At 37.3% G+C, this 18,609-nt stretch overlaps 1 protein-coding gene and 1 long non-coding RNA gene across 4 annotated transcripts in view; one reads left to right on the forward strand and one right to left on the reverse strand.

Moving 5' to 3' along the window:
• Window positions 1-1,341: 1,341 nt before the first annotated feature.
• Window positions 1,342-5,938, reverse strand: SCOC (short coiled-coil protein). Of its 2 annotated transcripts, none has more exons than XM_007428555.3 (4): window positions 5,794-5,938; window positions 4,813-4,879; window positions 4,646-4,729; window positions 1,342-3,848 (listed from the first exon to the last, which is right to left on the reverse strand). In XM_007428555.3, exons 2-4 carry the CDS (start codon window positions 4,832-4,834, stop codon window positions 3,706-3,708), a joined length of 249 nt encoding a protein of 82 aa, XP_007428617.1. In that variant the 5' UTR covers window positions 4,835-4,879; window positions 5,794-5,938; the 3' UTR covers window positions 1,342-3,705. The 2 variants fall into 2 exon arrangements, with proteins under 2 accessions (XP_007428617.1, XP_025022637.1); XM_025166869.2 differs by lacking the exon at window positions 5,794-5,938 and adding an exon at window positions 5,606-5,777.
• A 91-nt stretch (window positions 5,939-6,029) lies between these two features.
• Window positions 6,030-18,609, forward strand: part of LOC103055995 (uncharacterized) — a 59,524-nt gene continuing 46,944 nt past the window's right edge. The window contains exons 1-3 of one of the 2 annotated variants that reach the window (XR_015794540.1): window positions 6,030-6,205; window positions 8,315-8,417; window positions 13,301-13,334. This is a non-coding gene — a long non-coding RNA (uncharacterized LOC103055995). The remainder of the gene's footprint in view (window positions 6,206-8,314; window positions 8,418-13,300; window positions 13,335-18,609) is intronic. The other variant, XR_015794541.1, reaches the window with a different exon arrangement.

The raw sequence follows: 18,609 nt of genomic DNA on the forward strand, positions 1-18,609 counted from the left end.
AGCTTGGCTGTTCCTCACCCAGTTTTAAGCCTCTTACACAGCTGTTTCTGTTTCAGTTAATGACTGTGTTTCAACCACATATGAAATTGATGATCATTAGCACCTGCTTGGTATAATTGGTTAATCATACACCTGACTCTAATCCTACAAGATCCCTGACTTTGTGCAAGTGTACAAAGTGTGTAAGTTTAAGAAGTGATGCCAAAGGGTAGTCACATCAAATGTTGATTTTAGATTTTTCTTCTGTTCACTCACTTTGCATTTTGTAAATTGATAAACATAAACAATTACAATATATATTTTTGAAAGCATTCTTACCCTACAGCATTTTTTCACACCTGCCTAAAACATTTGCACAGTACTGTATATTCCTAGATAAAATATTTATTAAAAAAAGGAAAATGGTTGGAGAAATTTTAATATATGCAAATACTGGAAGAAAGACAGTAATATGTTGCTCATTATAAGAATGTTGAAAAAAGTGAAATAGCTGTGTTCTGTGCTTCTGACAAACTTCATTACAGGGAAACAAGAGTTGTGCATGTGAGGAGAATCAAAAGTAAATTGAATGCAGTGGGAGTGGGGCCATTAAGTGTGTGTGGGATAAAATAGGGTTAAAAGTGAATGGGTGATGAATGAATGTGAGTTGAATATGAGTGTGTGGTTGAGAGAAAAAGGCTGAGAAAGTTGTGGTTGGAGTGAGATTCTGAAAGAGAGAGGTGAGAAGTTTATGAAGTGATGCATTGAAGTGGTAGAAGGACCAATGGGAAAGTATGGACAGGTATAATGAATAGTGTTGATTTAAACTAGATTTAGTTGTATTTCCTTTTCCTTTCTTATGTCATGTCTTCCATTTTTTGGCTTATTATTTCTTACCCATGTCTGCAATTTGGGTAACACTGCTTACATGAAAAGGAATCAGGATTATGGATATGGATATATGTAGAGTAATCGAAGCCTCATCATCCATAATGAAGCATCACTAACTGAATGTTTGTATATCAGTTTATGGCCATTAGCTGAGTAAGGGCTATTCTTTGGGTATCTCAATCACCAAGAAACATTAGCTTGTAACTGGGTGAGACACATTTGGTTTACTTTTTAAATGTTTATTTTGTTTGTAATGAAAATATTGCAACTGAATTCTGTGTAAATTTGCATATACATAAAGGTTTTTCGTAACTGCTGTATAGTATTTTTGACAACAGGGTTTCATTATATTCCCTCCCAAAACACAGCTTAGCTCTACCTTCTTTCACAGTAATTGTCTGTAATGTAATTTATTAGGGTTTTTTTTTTTTACAAGTAACACTTTAAAAGATGCAAAACAGACCAAAATAAACTCAAAAAGTCTTTATTTAGTGTAAATTCTGAGATAACAGCACATTGGTCGAACATAGGGTCCAATAGTGGGTTTGTTCACAGTAACAATCACATCTAGGACATTAAAACTCAGTATCACATTAACAATCCTATTTAGATGGCACTTTCTCACATTGCTAGCTCTTTGAGTTAGTCTGAAACTGGGTAGAAGCAATTCCCGTGAACAGGTGGGTGCTTGTCAAACAGTTCTTTGCTTTTGTTCTGTCACTAATGCCTGCTAATCTTAGCTCCCACTGGAGTTACAAATACCAGTGAAGTGCAGATTGCCGGCTTCGCATGGTCAATTCTAAATAATCTCCCCTCTTTGCTAAGTTACTGAAAGTCTCTGTAAGTTCAGGTCTCTTTATTGTTTGGTCCTATGATTAGATGGTTCCTGGCTTGTTCTGCATTAACTCACAGCCATTCATGACCAGTTTCCCTTCTCGTTCCCACTTTTCTCAAATGTATGAAGTCGTATAGAAGGAGAAGAGACTGAGGAATCCCCATGCATTTCACCAAGTGGTAAGATGGCACTTAATCACCAGTCAGTTGTGTCCCTGCATAGTCCAAATGTTTGCTTTTGAATCTGAAACGTTGCACTTGCATTGCACCCATAGAGGGAGAGAGAATAGGAAAACTGCTAGTTGAGCAGGTTGTTTGGCTTACTAAAAGGTCAATGGAAATGGGAAAAATGAAACTAGTTTCAAACACATATTCCTCATAGAATAGTGTGAAAAAATATTCTAGAATCTTTCTCTAGTAGGATTCCCCAGGGAGGCGGGAAAAAAGCATCAAACATGGACATAGTTTGCTAGAAGACACTTCCCATCTCTTTTAGGCCTCCTATTACACAAGTACCAATTATGATAATACTGCTGTTTTGAACCCTTGGCAGCTTATGTTCCTCCAAAAACAGAAATACCCATCTACCCAGAAAGCAGTAGACTATTGCTTAGGACAGAAATTGAATCATCCTTAAACCACTATTAAGGAAACTGTGGCAAGAAAATCCCAACCAATGTTAGAACCAGGTCAAATTAGAAGCCATTCCATTCCACATCCCCTCCTAAAAACCTAACTATTGCTTCTTCCAAGTCCATTGGAACTGCAGCTCTCATTCTTAGCAATATCAACACAATTAAGTGACATCAGACTAAGGAAAGCACGTTCAACCTGCAAAAGTAAAATGACTCCCTACAGCTCACTTTTAATGTAAATTACATAATTTCTTAACAGCATTATTGTGCATATTCACAGGTATGTCACTGTGCATATATCTGCATCTAATTAAATTGCTTGCTTATCCTGGAAAACTAGTATATTATATAAGCCTTACTACATTTAACTGATTGAATTGTATCAGAGAGACATTTGGTACCTCTCTGTAACAGCTAGTATTTTTGTAGAGAGATGTGTGTCACACTTGAAAAACCCTAACTTCAATGAATGAAGTTTAATACTGAAGGGCAAAACATATATGGGAGCTAAGATGTGGTTATAAGTTAATAGGAATTATGCAGAAAAAGTATACCTATTACTAGTGAAAATTCTTCAATATATCTATTAACTGCTTACAAGATTATTTCTCCTAAGCTTGTATCATCACAACTGATAAATATTATCATGCAACTAAGTGTTCTGTAAGGTGGACATACTTAAATCAATTGCAGTGCTATAGTGGACCAATAAGTGAAAGGAACTTTAAGACATTTTTAAAATTATAATTTATTAATTCTGGAGAGTGGTATGCCAGGTTTTGGAGTGTTCTTTTTCCTCTTTACAATTTTGCAAGTGATGCATTATATTACTACATCCTAATTTTAAAGAATTATCCTCCACCCCCCAGCAAGCTAAACTATTTCTCTTCAACTGGAAGAATTAGCACAGATTTTCATGAAGAAGGATGCAGAAGAGATGAAGAATGTTCAACTTTTTTGGAAACAAAGAGAAGTCATGCAAATAACTCATTTCAATTAAGTATCTTCATACCACTCTGCACAACACTGTATTATTTTGCTAGCAAATAGTATTACTATAAAAACCATGATAATTAAAGTACTTGACCATGTATGACATTAACCATAAAAGCAGAATTGATTTTCAAAAGCACTTGTATTCAGACTGTGCTAGTAATAAATATAGTTTCTCTATGCTATCTTGCTGAAAGCTGACATTACAGACTTGCACTGTCCAGTTTATTAAAAAATTTTAAAATGTCTAGAACTACCATTAAATCTTCAGATCTTCAATGATGATACAAACTAGAGTATTATGTAGCCTTATGCAATTTAAAATTAAACAAAAGCAGCAGCAATACAATAGTATAGTTTGGTTACCAGTGCCTTACTTTCGTTTGCTTTTTGTGTCAGTAGTCTGAAAAACACTAGAGGCAGACATGAGATTTTCTATATATTGTCCAAGAACTTGATTTTCTGATTTCAGTTTCAAATTTTCTTCTTTAACGGCATCTACTCTTGCAGACAGATCTGAAAAGACACGAAGAGGTCTTTAGCAGCCAACTTTTAGACAAAAACATTAAAAAAAAATATTTTGCTAAAATTCTTGAAAGTCACTAAAAATATAAAAGCAATTGTATAATGAAATTCATCCAATGGCTCCAATACATGTATATACAGTATGTACTTAAAAATAAGCACATAGTGCCAAAAACCAAATCTGGTATCAGGTGGGGCACTCCAAAGTCGGGATGACAAAACTAAAAATGTCCTATGACTTCTGTCACCTCTAAAGGATCTGTCACCAGAGCACGTCTGTCTAGAAAAAGATGATCTTTACAATATTCTTGTTCACAACTAATTAAGTGTATAAATGTTGGACAGGTATCTTGAATTAAACCCATAAATGGATCAGAAGCTATTATAATTATTTCATAGAATCATAGGGTTGGAATGGACCCTGGAGGTCGTCTAATCCAACCTCCCTGCCCAGTGCAGGAATCCTCAAACCATCCAGGACAACAATGGGGGTTCTATATTCCAAGTCCTTAACCTGGCTGCTTTTGTAGCAATCTAAATTACTTACCCACAGTCAAAAAGAACCAACAGACATATTTAAATATACCACATTACTCTAGTTTCCTTAAAAAGCACTGTTGTTAGATTGTACCCATGGGCATAAAACTTATTACCCTATTAGCATATCCCACCAAATTAAAGAGAATATGCAAAATGTATCTACATAATCAGTTTACTTTCTCTATTAATAACATTCTATCAGTAAAATAATTTGGCATGAAGTTACACATCTAGATTAAGAAACTAACCTTCAAGTGTATGCTGCAGTTCCAAAACCTGATTAATAAGTCGTGTTTTTTCTTCTAATTCTACTTGATTTTCAGTCTCAACAGCTGTTAAGAAACACATAATCTTTACAACAGCTAAATATTATAACACACATAAAAGCAAAAATAGTAGTAAAAGTGCATTCTACCATCCATATCTGCATTCATCATTGCTAAACAGATCCTCTCTGTGTTCAAATCCTTCCAAGATATGTTCTGTTTGAAGGACAAAAAACAACATCAACAGTATGTACATACACAGAATCACTGTTTTCTAGCTTAATATTTTAGGCAGACAACACTTGTTACCAAAACTTCAACATGCAAGATTCAGCAGCCATTAAGAATGTGAAAATGGATAAATGATTCTGTAGATATAAATGCTAGCTTAAGAGACAAATTAATAGATATTTAAAATCACTGCTCAGTTTTCTATCATAGCAAAATCTAGCTACATTTTGCACATGTTAAAACTATCCACTTCCCAACTTTCTTCAACATTTTTGGAATATACATATATTCTTAAACTTTCGATAATTTAGCATTCTTTAAACAAATATTACTGCAGCCAAAAGGAGCACATTACAAAATTAAAATGAGAGTAGTTAGCTGGGGGTTTCAATTCATTTTAAGCGTATTTTAGGGTAATTTAAATCAATGCTCTGTAACCCCAATTCACATGCACATTTAACATTATACGCAGATGGATTATAAATGTCAGTGTAATAATACATTTGTATCCTCCAAATTGTCATGGGTTGAATTCAGTTGTGTTCTAAAGATGGGATTCCCTATTACCAGGGAGGGAGGGGAGAAAGATGCTTTCTCCAACACCTAAAGGGCTCTAAACACAGATCCTACCAGCTGAAGCGCGATTCTTCGCGTTTCTACCGCAAAGGTCTATTCGGAGGAAAATACGCCCTCTCCTTCGAAAGCACATACGCTTTTGCATCCTGACGGGAAGAAACCTTCGCCTACTTCCCATCAACCCATCCACACACTTCGGTCAATTCCCCTTCCATCACCACGCTGCGTCCCAGCTCCCGAAAAGCTCCCCAAGGAAGAAGCGCGCGCTCGACCCTTCTTTCTTCCGATTTCGTCACCTGCCAAAGAGGCGCTCGCCTACTTACCACCTGCACAGATTACCCTAGCACCCCGACCCCAGCCGAGTTCAAAAGCAGCCAGTACGCCTGCGCGATCTTTTCCGCGACCAAACAGTAGCGCACGCGCCTTGCCCCATGAAAACAACGAGGAGGGGAAGAAGTCGGGGAAAGGGAGGGCTTAGGGAGAGGAGATTTTCGCAGTCACCAATCACGGCAAACAAAGGGCAACGGTTTTTCTCGATACAACCAATAAGCGGCGGGAGACATCATCAGACGCTTCCCAGTCGTTCCACTTGTCGGCTTGTTGCTGCGGGGGAAGGCAGCTCCGCGAACAGAGTTGAAAGGGAGGCGCAGGCGCTTGTTCAAATCCAGCCCCCGTTTTTTCAGGGGACGTGGTTCTAATTATTTCTCTTGAGAAGCCCGCGCGTTGCTGATGTTGGTACGTTTTCCGCGCCAGAAAATAGGCTTTGGTTGTGCCACGTTTTTGTGGGGGAGGGAGGTCAAAATCACGGACTTAAGCGTGCAGGACCGTGTTTTTGCAGCAGAAAGATGTACTGGTGAAAGAAGGCAAACCTTCTCCAATGGCTTACTTTTATTTTAATTCTTCTTCCTGCGTGCTTTTTATTAGGCCGCACACCTGCAGTAGGAGCTCCCGAGCCAACTGTTGAGTAACTCAGAACTGGCTTGCGTCCCCCAGCCTGGTTTTTGTCGGGGCCTGCCACTTTAAATTTCTTAACGTGATTTTGGAATATTGTAAGAAAATATAAGTGAGGGATAGCTCAGAAATGCCTGTTGGGAGGTAGAAGAGAGCTTTGTATATAAAACTTTGTAAGGACAGCCTCAAATCTAATGCGACGTTAGCTGAAAGAAAATGGTATAGGGGCGCGAAGAGGAAGAGTAGGAAGCCAATGGTGGGAGACTTCGAATGATTTACCCATGCACTGCTTTTAGAAAAAAAAAAAAAGTTTTTTTTCCTTATGCCATTATTTGCCCAGTATGTTTGCCCAAAAAGTTACAGTGTTATTTTTTACTCTGCATGCTTTCTGTCAACCCAAAGTTTTCAGTCTTAAGTTGTGAGAACACAAAATGAGGATCTCTTTAACTTCAGTGCTGTATCCCAGGTAGTTGGCTACAGTGTTTGGATTAATGGATTGAAATAGTAGCTGTTTGGAGTTAGTAAGTAGCTATTGTTAGCAGCAATACATTTTCTGCACGATCCATGCTGCTTATGATTGTCCAGTGAGGTCCATCTTTGGGTCCTGTTAGTTTAGGTGGTGATGATTTGAGACTGGCTTTTTCCATTGCTGGTCCTTAGTTTGAAATATATTCCTGGTAAATATCAGGTATTTGACTTTTTAAAAAGCTCTTGAGAGAGCCATAAAGAGCTATCTTTTAAGCATGACTTTTAATAATATTTAAATTTTAAACTCTTACTATGAGTCTTACATTAGAGAAAAACAGATTAAAATGAATGTATTTTAATATTAACTTCCCTGAGCCATTTAAGAAATGTACAGAAATAATATGTTGATGAAGATTCTCAGTCATCCAGGTGGAATTATCTGGAGGTTGAGTCATGGCAACTGGACTTCTTTTCTTTTGGCTTGATACGTTTCACTGCTTGTCCAAGCAGCTTCCTCAGTCTAGAAAGTTGGTTAGGGGGGACCCCATAAATGTCTTCCAGGGTGGCTGCGTTTCTCACTAATGTGATAGGCCCGTTGAAGGGACAGTGTTAGTGAGAAATGCAGCCACCCTGGAAGACATTTATGGGGTCCCCCCAACCAACTTCCTAGACTGAAGAAGCTGCTTAGAGTTGGAGCGAAACGTATCAAACCAAAAGAAAAGTCCAGTTGCCATGACTCAACCTCCAGGTACAGAAATAATAAAAATATAGTGAATTTGTAATTCTAGGTAAAATTAATGTGCAGGTGATGCTGTACATAAAATGATGCTATACATGTTACCTAGGATTATACTTAAGAACACATTTGCTATGATTGGGGCAGTTTTATTTTTTAGTAAACAACATTGCTTCTTTGCTCTAAATAGGCAGGAAGAGAATGTAAGTATAAGTCATTCAATTCATTTACCTGCTCAGAACAGGTTTGTCTGACTTAAGGAAATTAAAGTCACCTTTGGGTTTAGCTTGAACTCACGTAATTGGGGGATCTAGTAAACCCTAACGGTATTTTATGTGAGCATAGTTGTGGTTTATACAGTAAACTCTGGTTAAGTAAGCCATGGTTCATGACTTATAATTGCAGCTCTAGTTTGATATCCTATGTACATTTACTATGTTAATGACAGTTTCAGTGGGTATTACTACTTATGTAAAATGAATTATTTGGGGTTATTGCTTGTGTTCACGTAAGCCCCTTAACTAGGTTATGGGTTGGTGTATTGTATAAACATTAAACCCAGAAGCCATGAAGTTATAGTGGGTTAATTGAATCCCAAACGGTCAATGGTTGCTTTCAACTACTCTTCTCACATCGCCATGCTGATAGCAGAGAAGATTAACGTAGAACTCACTTTGTTTTTTCTGCAGCCGTAGAGATCTTAAAGTGGTCATGCAAAACAGAGCTCAAGCTACTTCATTTCTGCTTTTGTTGTTTAACCCCTTGCAAGAGTTCAGATGGAACAGAAGCAAGGTGAGAGAAATTTCCCCAGCTTATCCATTGTGACTTGAACTCTGCTTGGGCCAACATGGGCTTTTGTCATTTTTCCAGAACAGAAGAGATAGCTGTTAGTCTGTAGAATAGCTTAGATACAAGTGAAGATAGCTGTTCCTGATGTAAGAAGAACTGCTATAGTCATCAGCTGTTGCTTCATTAGGTAAGCTATTTACATGAGAATAGTGGCAGAAGGAAAAATACTAGGAGGAAAAAAAAGTGGCAGAGGAGTAAAGCATGTTATGCAAACCAATCTACTATATCACATTTATCCATTAGAGATTTTAGTGATCATTAGGGTTACCAGATACCTGAACAGGCAAAGGAGGGCACAGATACTTGGAAAGGAGGACAAATGGGGGGAAAGGAGGATACTCTCTGTTTAACTTTCTTGGCATCCACAGCAAAAATGATAGTGAAAAACTGCAAAAAAAAAAAAAACCCAACAGTACTTAGACCTACATATATGAAATTACTTTCTCCGACATTAGAAAAACTGGCTTTTCAGTGGCAGGAATGTGCTAGAGCAGATTAGGAGGTAAAAGCCTTCAGTGTGTAACTGATTAACGGCTTGTCAATTTCAGGCAGCAGAACAAGCTGGCCAGAGAATACTAAACAACTAATTAAGGTCACTGAGCAGAGCCTATTAACTTGCCCTTAATATTTAATAGGGAAGTGCTGCATCGCGGAGAAAAGCTTTTCAGGAATACTCAAAAAGCTGAACAATATTTGATTTTAAGGCTATACCTGCCAGATGGAGGACATGAGGACCAAAAGAAGGAGATGTCTTCCTTTGCCAGAAGCCTGGTAACCCTAATGATTATAGATAGATGGTTGCCTAGCCCCTGGTTGAAGATATCCACTGAACAGAAACCCCCACTTAAGTGATTGCACTTTGGATCAAGTCTCTTAGTTAATGTTTCTTTAGCATTCAATTGGAATCTGCTTTTCTGTAACTTAAATCCTGCGTCCTGTATTATGGGAAGAAAGAAAACAAATCATGGCCTTTTTTGTGATAGCCACTTAAATAAAGACTGCCACCATGTGCCCGTTCTGTTACTTCTTCCAAGCCTAAGCATATCCAGTATGGTAGCTAGTTCTCACACAGTCAAAAGCAAAAAGCCTAATTCCAGATTTCAACATCCCCAAAACAAGGAACAAATGAAAACTGTCCCTTCCACCTCAAAAGAGTCGTATCTAACCCTTACTTAATATTTCACTATAGCAAATAGTATTTGGAAGCTGATTATTTCCAGGTCAGTGAACATTCTTGAAACATCTGCTATTATGTTTGAAGCAATTCAAGCCTTAGGAGGTTTGTGACATGAATGGATGAACCTAAAGAATGAACTAGCTAAGGAAAATGCAACATTTTTACTAGCCAGCATAATCTATGGACACTTTCAGATGACCAGCCTTCCTACCAACAATTCCTGATTCCATCTTAAAGTCCACTTGATATTGTTAGAGCTGTTCTGAATATTTGACATAATTTTGAAACTTGGGACTATGAGGACAGGGCATGTTTTACATACAGGAAACCACTAGTCAATCAAAACTTGCATTTTTGGCCAATTAAAAGTATAGGGAACTGCTAGCCAATTAGTGCTTGGTTGCCAGGCAGAAACATACTGCCTAGTTCTTCCCCCTCAGCCTCATGCCAATGTACTACTCCATCCCCACTTGTACAAAAAAGTGTGGATTAGATTTCTATCATTTAGGCCTCACTGTGGCAGCATGGTTGTAGACCATGAATTTCGTGCCTTGTCTCCTGTATTTGGGCTCTTTTTTGAGCCAGTGTATCAATACAGTGGAATACAAGTTGGGATGTGGGTTGAGCCAGACATCCTCTCTAGTACTGCCTTGTGCAGCATTTCCAAGGCAGTAAAATGCTTTTGCCTCCACAACATTTACTGCTGCGAAATGAATTTTCCTAGTACATGAGAAAGGTGTTAATAGTCCAACATTGCACTGTGGTCATATTTAAATATTTATCAAATTTATATAGCCACCCAATTAATTTTTATTTATTTATTTATTTATTTGATGGACTTGTCCCCGCCCATCTCCCCACAATGGGGGACTCTGGGCGGTTTACATCAAAATAAAATCATAAATACATAATTAAAAGTTATAAAAAGAGAACCACACTTACAGAGATAGAAAAAAGATTAAAAGATCCAAGAGGCCAATAGAGGCCACACCAGGCTGCTAAGGGGCTAGCCAACCCCATTTCTGACATCCTCCCTCCCCACCCCAGGCTAGATGGCAGAGCCAAGTCTTCAAATCCCTCCGAAAGGCCTGGAGTGAGGGGGCCTATCTCACCTCCAGGGGCAAGATGTTCCAAAGGGTGGGGGCTACAGCAGAGAAGGCCCACCTTCTGGACCCCGCTAATCGGAGTTTTTACCAAGGGGGTCCGGAGCATGCCCTCTCTGTGAGATCGGGTGGGACGGGTTGAAATCGTGGGGGCGAGGCGGTCCCTCAGGTAGCCTGGCTCCATGCCATGTAGGGCTTTAAAGGTGATAACCAACACCTTGAATTGGACCCAGAAGCAAACCGGTACCCAATGCAGCTCACGGAGCAAAGGTGTTATATGGGTCCTTCGGGCCCCAAAAATTGTTCGCGCGGCTGCATTCTGGACCAGCTGAAGCTTCCGGATACTCTTCAAGGGTAGCCCCATGTAGAGAGCATTGCAGTAGTCTATCTGGAAGATAACAAGGGCATGAGTGACCGTTCGTGACCATATATCTGACTCTGGTCAGTATACAGTTTAAACAATGCAATTAAAAACAAAGCCTTAAAAACCATTAAAATAACATGGAACCGTGTGGGGGCAGGTCATTTTGCTCCATTGATGAGCCTATTATTGTTCACTATGCTATACAAACAATACTACATTACTGTCAGTAGCTCTGCCTGTGAAAGCTAACACACCTAACAACCTTCATCAAAATGAACTAAGCATACAAAGGTGTTTATAGAGAGCCTCACCCTTTCTGTCCTATAAATGATATAAACAGAACTATTGCAGGCAGTTTGTTTTTTAAAAAAAGCCATTTTATTTGCATATAATATTTTTTTAATCCCTGGAAGTGTGTATTTAGAAAGAAGATTTGACTTTGGAATTGCAGATGACTTTTTTCATCAGCTAATAAAATGTTGCTGCAATGAACAAAAACTACATCTCCCTGAATGAGCTGTGCATTCTGGTTTGAAAGCCAGCCTAGCAACTAAGGTAGATATTGTTTGGACATACCAGTCACATTCCTTCCTGTTGATTTAATTCAATGCTCCAGGAAACCACAACAATTATACATGCATTACTGCTTGCAATCCTCCAAAATATGGGGAAAATATCAAAGTCTCCCTTTTTTTCCCCCCCACAGAAATGGATTCATATGAACCCTGTACTTTCCATACTTTGTAATATCCATTGCTTGTAAAATGAATGCTTAAATTTCTTTGAAGTTCCTAAGTGGCAACCCTTAATAATCAGGTTTAATTTGATGAAACAAGATGTAATAACGGTACATATCATGGCAAGGAATTAATATAAATCTAAACACATGATTGATGTGATTATTTTTTATGAGAGATTGAGGCAATTAATGAAGGGTGAAAATGTGATATGAAATTGTGATTGTGGGACAGAGCATTTTTTGGATATTGTCAAGAATGGATCTTGATGGAAAATGGACATGGGAAAAAAATAGGAAAAATTAGTGTAAAAGTAGGACAATTGCAAGAAAAGAGTTCTAGCCCTGTATGAAAAACGTTTGTAATACAAATGGAAAAGTAGCAAAAGCAAATGCAGAGACTGCACAGAGATCAATTTGCTGGTTTGCGTGGAAAGGTATTTGGCAGAATTCTAATCAAAAGAAGTATCAATGAGCAAATTTTGGGAAGTGCAGTATGGCTTTATTTTCCATGAATATTAGATAGATTATATGATGCAATATTTATCTGAACATTGATGTATCAAATACAGGTAGTCCTCGACTTATGACCATTCATTCAGTGACCATTCAAACTTACGACAGTGCTGAATGAATGGTGGTTATGACCAGTCCTCAGAGTTCTGGCCATCCCAGCACCCCCAAGGTCATGTGATTGCAATCTGGGCACTTGGCAACCAGTTCACACTTACAACCGGTTGCAGCACCCCACAATCACATGATCGCCATTTGCGACCTTCCCTGCTGGCTTCCCCAGAAAGTCAGTGGGGAAGGTAGCAAGTCACTGGGGTAAGCCTCCTCCACTCATGCACCCTCCCCCAGCCCCTCTGTGCTCCTGCCACACCAGCCGGTTGCTCACCCTCCCCAAGCCTCATCGTGTCTCCTGTACACCCTCTCCATGCCTCGCCGTGTCTCCCTTGTGCACACTCTGCAACCCTCACTGTGCCTCCCTCATACACTCTTGCACACCCTCCCCGACCATTGCCACGCCTTCTGCACACCCTCTCCACCCCTTGCCACGCCTCCCTCACACCCTCAAGCAAACTGCACACCCTCCCCAAGCCTCACTGCACCTTCCTTGGACCCTCGTGTACCCCCACACACCCTCCCCGGGCCTTGCCAGTCCCAATTGCCGTCGTAAGTCAAGTACTATCTATAGTTGTATTTGACTAGGAAATCAAAATAACTAATTGCAAGTTATACATACATGGTGAAAATTAGAGTAGGTAGATGATTTGTATACCTGATGGAACATTTACTAATGGTGAGAAAACTGAGAAATTTTAAGACATGCAAATGCTGGTAGAAAGGTAGTGGTTAATATGTAGTATGTTTTAAATAATGTTTGTTGAATAAAGCAAAAACAGCTGTGTATAAAAGTATGCTTCTGTTCACTTTGTTACACAGAAATGAGAGATGATATGCCAGGAGAAACATAAGAGTAAGTTAAATGCTTTTGGATTGGGATTCTTAAGAGGTATGTCTAGTAAAATAAGAGATATGTGTAGCTTTGGATTATTTTCTTCAATAAACGAATGAACAAGTTTAATTTTTTGACTGATTTAATTGGGTTTTCTTTATCTAGTTTTAGGACTTGTGTGGAGAACAGATCACATTTGAGGTCGTATTTATGCAGAAATATTGAAAATTCAAAAGGGTTCACAAACTTTTAACCTCTGTAAGTTATTAGCTTAACTAAAGTAGAAACCTAGAAGGGGACTTTGAATATAGAACAATTGCTTGCCATGACTTAGAAGATTATAGCTTTGTAAAATTGAAGTTATGAACCTGAGCCAGCTAAAGTTAAATATTTGCAAAACTGTTTGATTTTACTGCAGGTGGTTTAAACAGACTTAGGATAATTGTGGATAACTGTGTTTGCATGACTTAATTCTCAACTCTGTAGACTGGCAGGGTACAATCCATGATGACTAGGCCAATCGTGCCTTGGCCACTTTATCAGGTTTCCTAGTTGCTGGTAAGAATACTGGGAAGTCCTCATTCCCTCTATTTTCTTAATTAAAGAAATAAATATTAATCTGCAGTGGCGCAAGTGGGTTCACTGATACCATCAACAAAGTTGAAGGTTCTTACCTGGGACTGTTTTGGTTTAAAAAAGATCTCGATTGAATTACTTACGGCAATTAAATGAACTAGATTAGGCTGTTCACACAATGTGCCAACCATCCCTCCACACTAGTTAAATGAACAAGATTATCATTACAGAGCTATCATGGAAACAATGCTGTGATCAGCCAGGAGCAAGGTCAGTGGCATATAAGAAACAGTAGTATAGTCATACTAATGTACATCCCCACAACATCCCTGTAACTCTTCTGTCAATGTCATGACATTGCTTGTTTACAAGTCCTGCACATTAGCCATGGCAAAAGTTAGTTGGCCATGTTTAGAAATGTAGGTGAAATTCCTTCAATCCTGGGTTTAAATAAGAACTTGAGGAATTTCTAAAAGCCCATTTTTAATGGCAGATGGAAATTTGATTCAGTATGTAGAAGAATTATCACTTTTATTACTACTATCTCGCCATACTAGCACACCTCTATTTTACTTCTCTGACAAGTGAAATGGGAGCAGCATTGGTGGTGAGCAGGGATAAGGCAATATGAAGAGTTTCTCTCTTTTCTCCTTTTTCAAACATGGTAGATAATGTGTAAAACTCCAAACCTAGACAATGCATAAATCAAGGGAACTGAGATTTGTTCTCAGTCTCTTCCTGCTCTACTATTTTACACCTTCAATATTTTAATAGCCAAAAGGAATTATAAAATCATTTTTTCCTTTGGATCTCCTATCATCATTTTTTCTTCCACTGAAAAAGGGATTGTGTCATGAATCAGCCATTCTCAGATGAATCAGATAAAAGATGCTAAGAGGCTTTTGAGGAAATCTGACGAGGACTGATATGCAAGAAGATTGCTCTGGCCGGAATGCAGAGGAAAGTTCCTTATATCCCAGCTGATTCTGATTTTTTTTTTTTAAATGTTCTGCTATCAGGTCCTTGGAAGAGCAGGTTAGAGAGATAGAAACAGCAGAGGAAGAGTTTAAAATTCTAGAAAGATTTAAAAAAAAGTCAAAAAAGATATAATCAACTTACAGGAATGAAAGAGAAGCAGTAGAACACTCTCAGATATATGTTGGCTTCAGTAGTGTTCCTGCTGTAGTTCCTTTTAAATTCCCGGCTGCTGACATCTCATCAGATTCTTGATTCAACTGAAGTTTATCTGGCTCTGTTGATTCATTACTTTTTGCTACTTGGTGGAACTTAGAGATCAGCAGCTTTGGTCAGGACAACGGCCTTTTTTAGGTTAACAGACCTATTTGGAATTTTGGGGGTATGCCATGTCCATCTCACAAAATGGCTCTCAAAGAGAAGCCTGATCATAAAATACCACCCTTATATGTTGTACAAGACCAGTCACCAAAACTCATTTACCAGAAAGCAAATTCTTCCTTCTAGTTTTCTGGATGCTCTCTATTATTCCAGTTTACCTTGTCTTTTTAGACAGGTCTGCATCCTTTTTAACAAATTTCTGGCTGTAGCCACCCATTATTTACACAGATGTGGCCAAAAGTATTGGTACCCCTCTACTTTTTCCCAATTTGCTATGAAATAAGTTGAAACTGACACAAGTAAATAGCATCCACCATTCTTTATTCCAAAGTCCATAAGCAGACATTTTTCTTTTTATGTATGATTTAAGAACGAGTTCCGTTTCCAAGGTCTGTCCTTAAATCAAATTTGTATGTAAGCCAGAACAGTATTATTGTATAATACTGTATAAGTGGTATTGTGTAATGAACTCGAACCATTGTGTAATTAACTTGAACCATTGTGTATTTAACTCAAATTTTGCTACAATAGACTCTGTTCTTTACTATGGGTCGTTCTTAACTTGGGGACTACCTGTATTCTTGTAAATAACAAAAATAAATGAAAATGGCATGGTCATTTTCACTTTAATAGTAATCTACTTTAAAAATGTTCTTGAGCTTTTGATAAAGATGTGTTGTGAGTATAACTTCTGTCATGGATTCCATCAAATAGGAAAGCATCTTAGGTGCCTTTGAAGAGGCCAAAGCATTTGGTCTATACTGAACTGTTAAAACATGCTTAAGTTAATACTGCTACTGTTGTGAATTAAGAAGACCAGATTTGATTTGAAGTCAGGGAAAATCTTTAAAATAATAATTGCATAATGATTGATTACTGTCCTGGCTCCCATCCATACTTTCCAATGAAACATTCAACCATCTATTTTTAAAGTAAAATATCCATGAGTCTCATCAACCCAATCTATGCCCCCAAATGGGCAAAGATTTCTTGCATTCTACACCCCTGGAAATAAGACATGTTTTCTACTGTATGTTGAGCTAAGAATTTGCCATGATTATAGTGGGAATAGATAATAACTTTCCAACAAAGCCCATAAGTGATAATGTTCTACCAAATGTTCATGCCACATACTTAACAGCTGATAAAATATAAGCCCAGTGTTATTTTTTAAGTCTGATAAATTTATCCTTCTCAAATGGTAGTTGCAGGATAGCTAATGAAATCCTTGGTGAGCTATTATCCAAAATATATTTCCTAAATAATCTATCAATCATCATATTTATTTCGGTCATTGACCAATAAAAATACATACAATAAAACAGACAACAATATTACCCCTTTCATCAATAACTATTAGCAACCATTTGCGGGCAAAGCTTACACATTATGTAGCAAAATTTTGCAACTTTTAAAGAAATAGATTTGTCTTGATTATTTAACAAATAATGCAAGTAAAAATTATTGGAATGTCCGGGGAATTTAAATAAAAGAAACCTATCAATCTGAAGAAAATATTTGGTATTACCATTGGAATGCCTCTAAGGACATAAATCAAATGAGGGACGATGTTCATTTTAATAACAGTAATGTTGCCCCACAGACATAATGGGATTTTAATTCAATTATTTACATCTAATTCATTCTTTTTTAAAAGTTTCAACATATTTATATCCACATATTTAAAAATACTTTGGGGAATATAAAGTCCTAAGGGTTTAATATACTCAGTAGAAATCACAAAGCCCAACTCTTTACAGAACTGTTATGTTAGAGTCTAATGGAAGTATACAAAATTTATCCCACTTAATCTTATAGCCAGAGTACTCTACAAAATACTATTCTACCTGTATAAAATTAGACAGAAAAATAGAGTGCTTATCCAAAATTGCTAAAATATCAGCATACAAAAATAATTTGTACTCATACCTTGCCGAAATAATGCTTATAATCCGAAGATAGCCTTACAATAATAGCTAAAGATTAAAAAGGAAGGGTGAAAGTGGACAACTTGTTGCATACCACTTTATAACTCGAAAGAATCTGAAATCATTCAGCTTGTTATAACTCTACTGCAGGTTGCAAATAATAAATCTCAATCCAATTAACAAAATCATTGGAAAACCATACCTAATCATCACTGCCTTAAAAATTTAATCCGAACCAAATCAAAGGTCTTTTCTGCATCTAGAGATACTAGTATAGCAGATAGTCCATTCTGTCTTTAGATCTAGCCAATATATCAATTAATGTAGATTACATGATGCTTGTTGATTTTTTATAAACCCAGATGGGGAAATGTGAATTAAATATAATAAAACTTTCTGCAATTGCCAAACCAATAAAGTAGTTAAAATCTTAGTATTCACATTAAATAATGAAATAGGTCTGCAACTAGCACAACATTCAGGATCTTTACCTAATTTTAAATCAGTCTTATACAAGCTTCATAAAATGATAGCAGCAATTTACCAGCCTTAAATTATTCATTATACACCTCCAAAGTATAGGGGCTAGCAAATCTGCAAACACTTGGTATCATTCCACTGAAAAACCATCTGGACCAGGAGTTTTACCATTTTGCAGCAACTGTATAATATCAAGTAGCTCTTTTTTCTTTTGGTAGTAATTTTATTAAAGATTATAATTGCAATAGTAAAAAACTAATACAAACTAAAAAAAATAGAAGAATAAAAAGAAGGTGCAAAAAAGAAAGAAAACAAGGAAAAATAGAGAAATAGAAGAGAAAGAAAATAAGAGTATAGTAAAGAAAAAGAACTATATAAAGAAGAGATTCCCCCTATCACAACAAGTATAAACAATTTTAGTAACTTATCACCTCCTCTTAAAATATAACCAATGATCTCTTCTTCCCATATCCCATCTCTTATCTATCAACAATTCCATAAAATATAATCTCAGTCCTGGTATGAGCAAAACTTCATTAAGGGTTACCAGAAATAACAACATACCTATTTTAACCTTGATCAAATAAACCAACTTTATATTCCCTCCTTTTACTTCTGACAATCTTAATCTTTCGTCCATTCAAATAATGTCTTAGAACTTGATTTCTTTTCATTTTTTCTTTATCCCTTCTCACAAGATTCTCTAAAACTTTAATAAGCCTCTTTTGTAAATCCAATATAGGAAAATTATCCAGGTCAGGTCACTCTCTTGGTTTATTGTTTTTATATCCCTTCTAATTATTAAGACATCAGCCAGTTTCTTTTGTATGTCCGGTGTAACATCTTTTTCCATCTCATTCTTGTAACCTGTCATTTTTAAATCCACTTTCAACTCAGTCTTGACTTTGTCAAGTAGAACTTGTTCCTCTTCCATAACATCTTTTAGACACAGCATC

Source organism: Python bivittatus, unplaced genomic scaffold (genome assembly GCF_059951505.1).
Source record: "Python bivittatus isolate LINGU-HERP-01145 unplaced genomic scaffold, Pbiv_v1 ctg000070_np1212, whole genome shotgun sequence".
Taxonomy (NCBI): domain Eukaryota; kingdom Metazoa; phylum Chordata; class Lepidosauria; order Squamata; family Pythonidae; genus Python; species Python bivittatus.

Excerpts from the sequence above, each read along its gene's own strand:
- SCOC (XM_007428555.3), bottom strand. The coding sequence starts at position 4,834 with ATGATGAATGCAGATATGGATG. Across the intron at positions 4,730-4,812 it reads GATGAATGCAGATATGGATG|CTGTTGAGACTGAAAATCAA; the intron begins GTAGAATGCACT and ends GTTTCTTAACAG. Across the intron at positions 3,849-4,645 it reads ACTGCAGCATACACTTGAAG|ATCTGTCTGCAAGAGTAGAT; the intron begins GTTAGTTTCTTA and ends GTGTCTTTTCAG.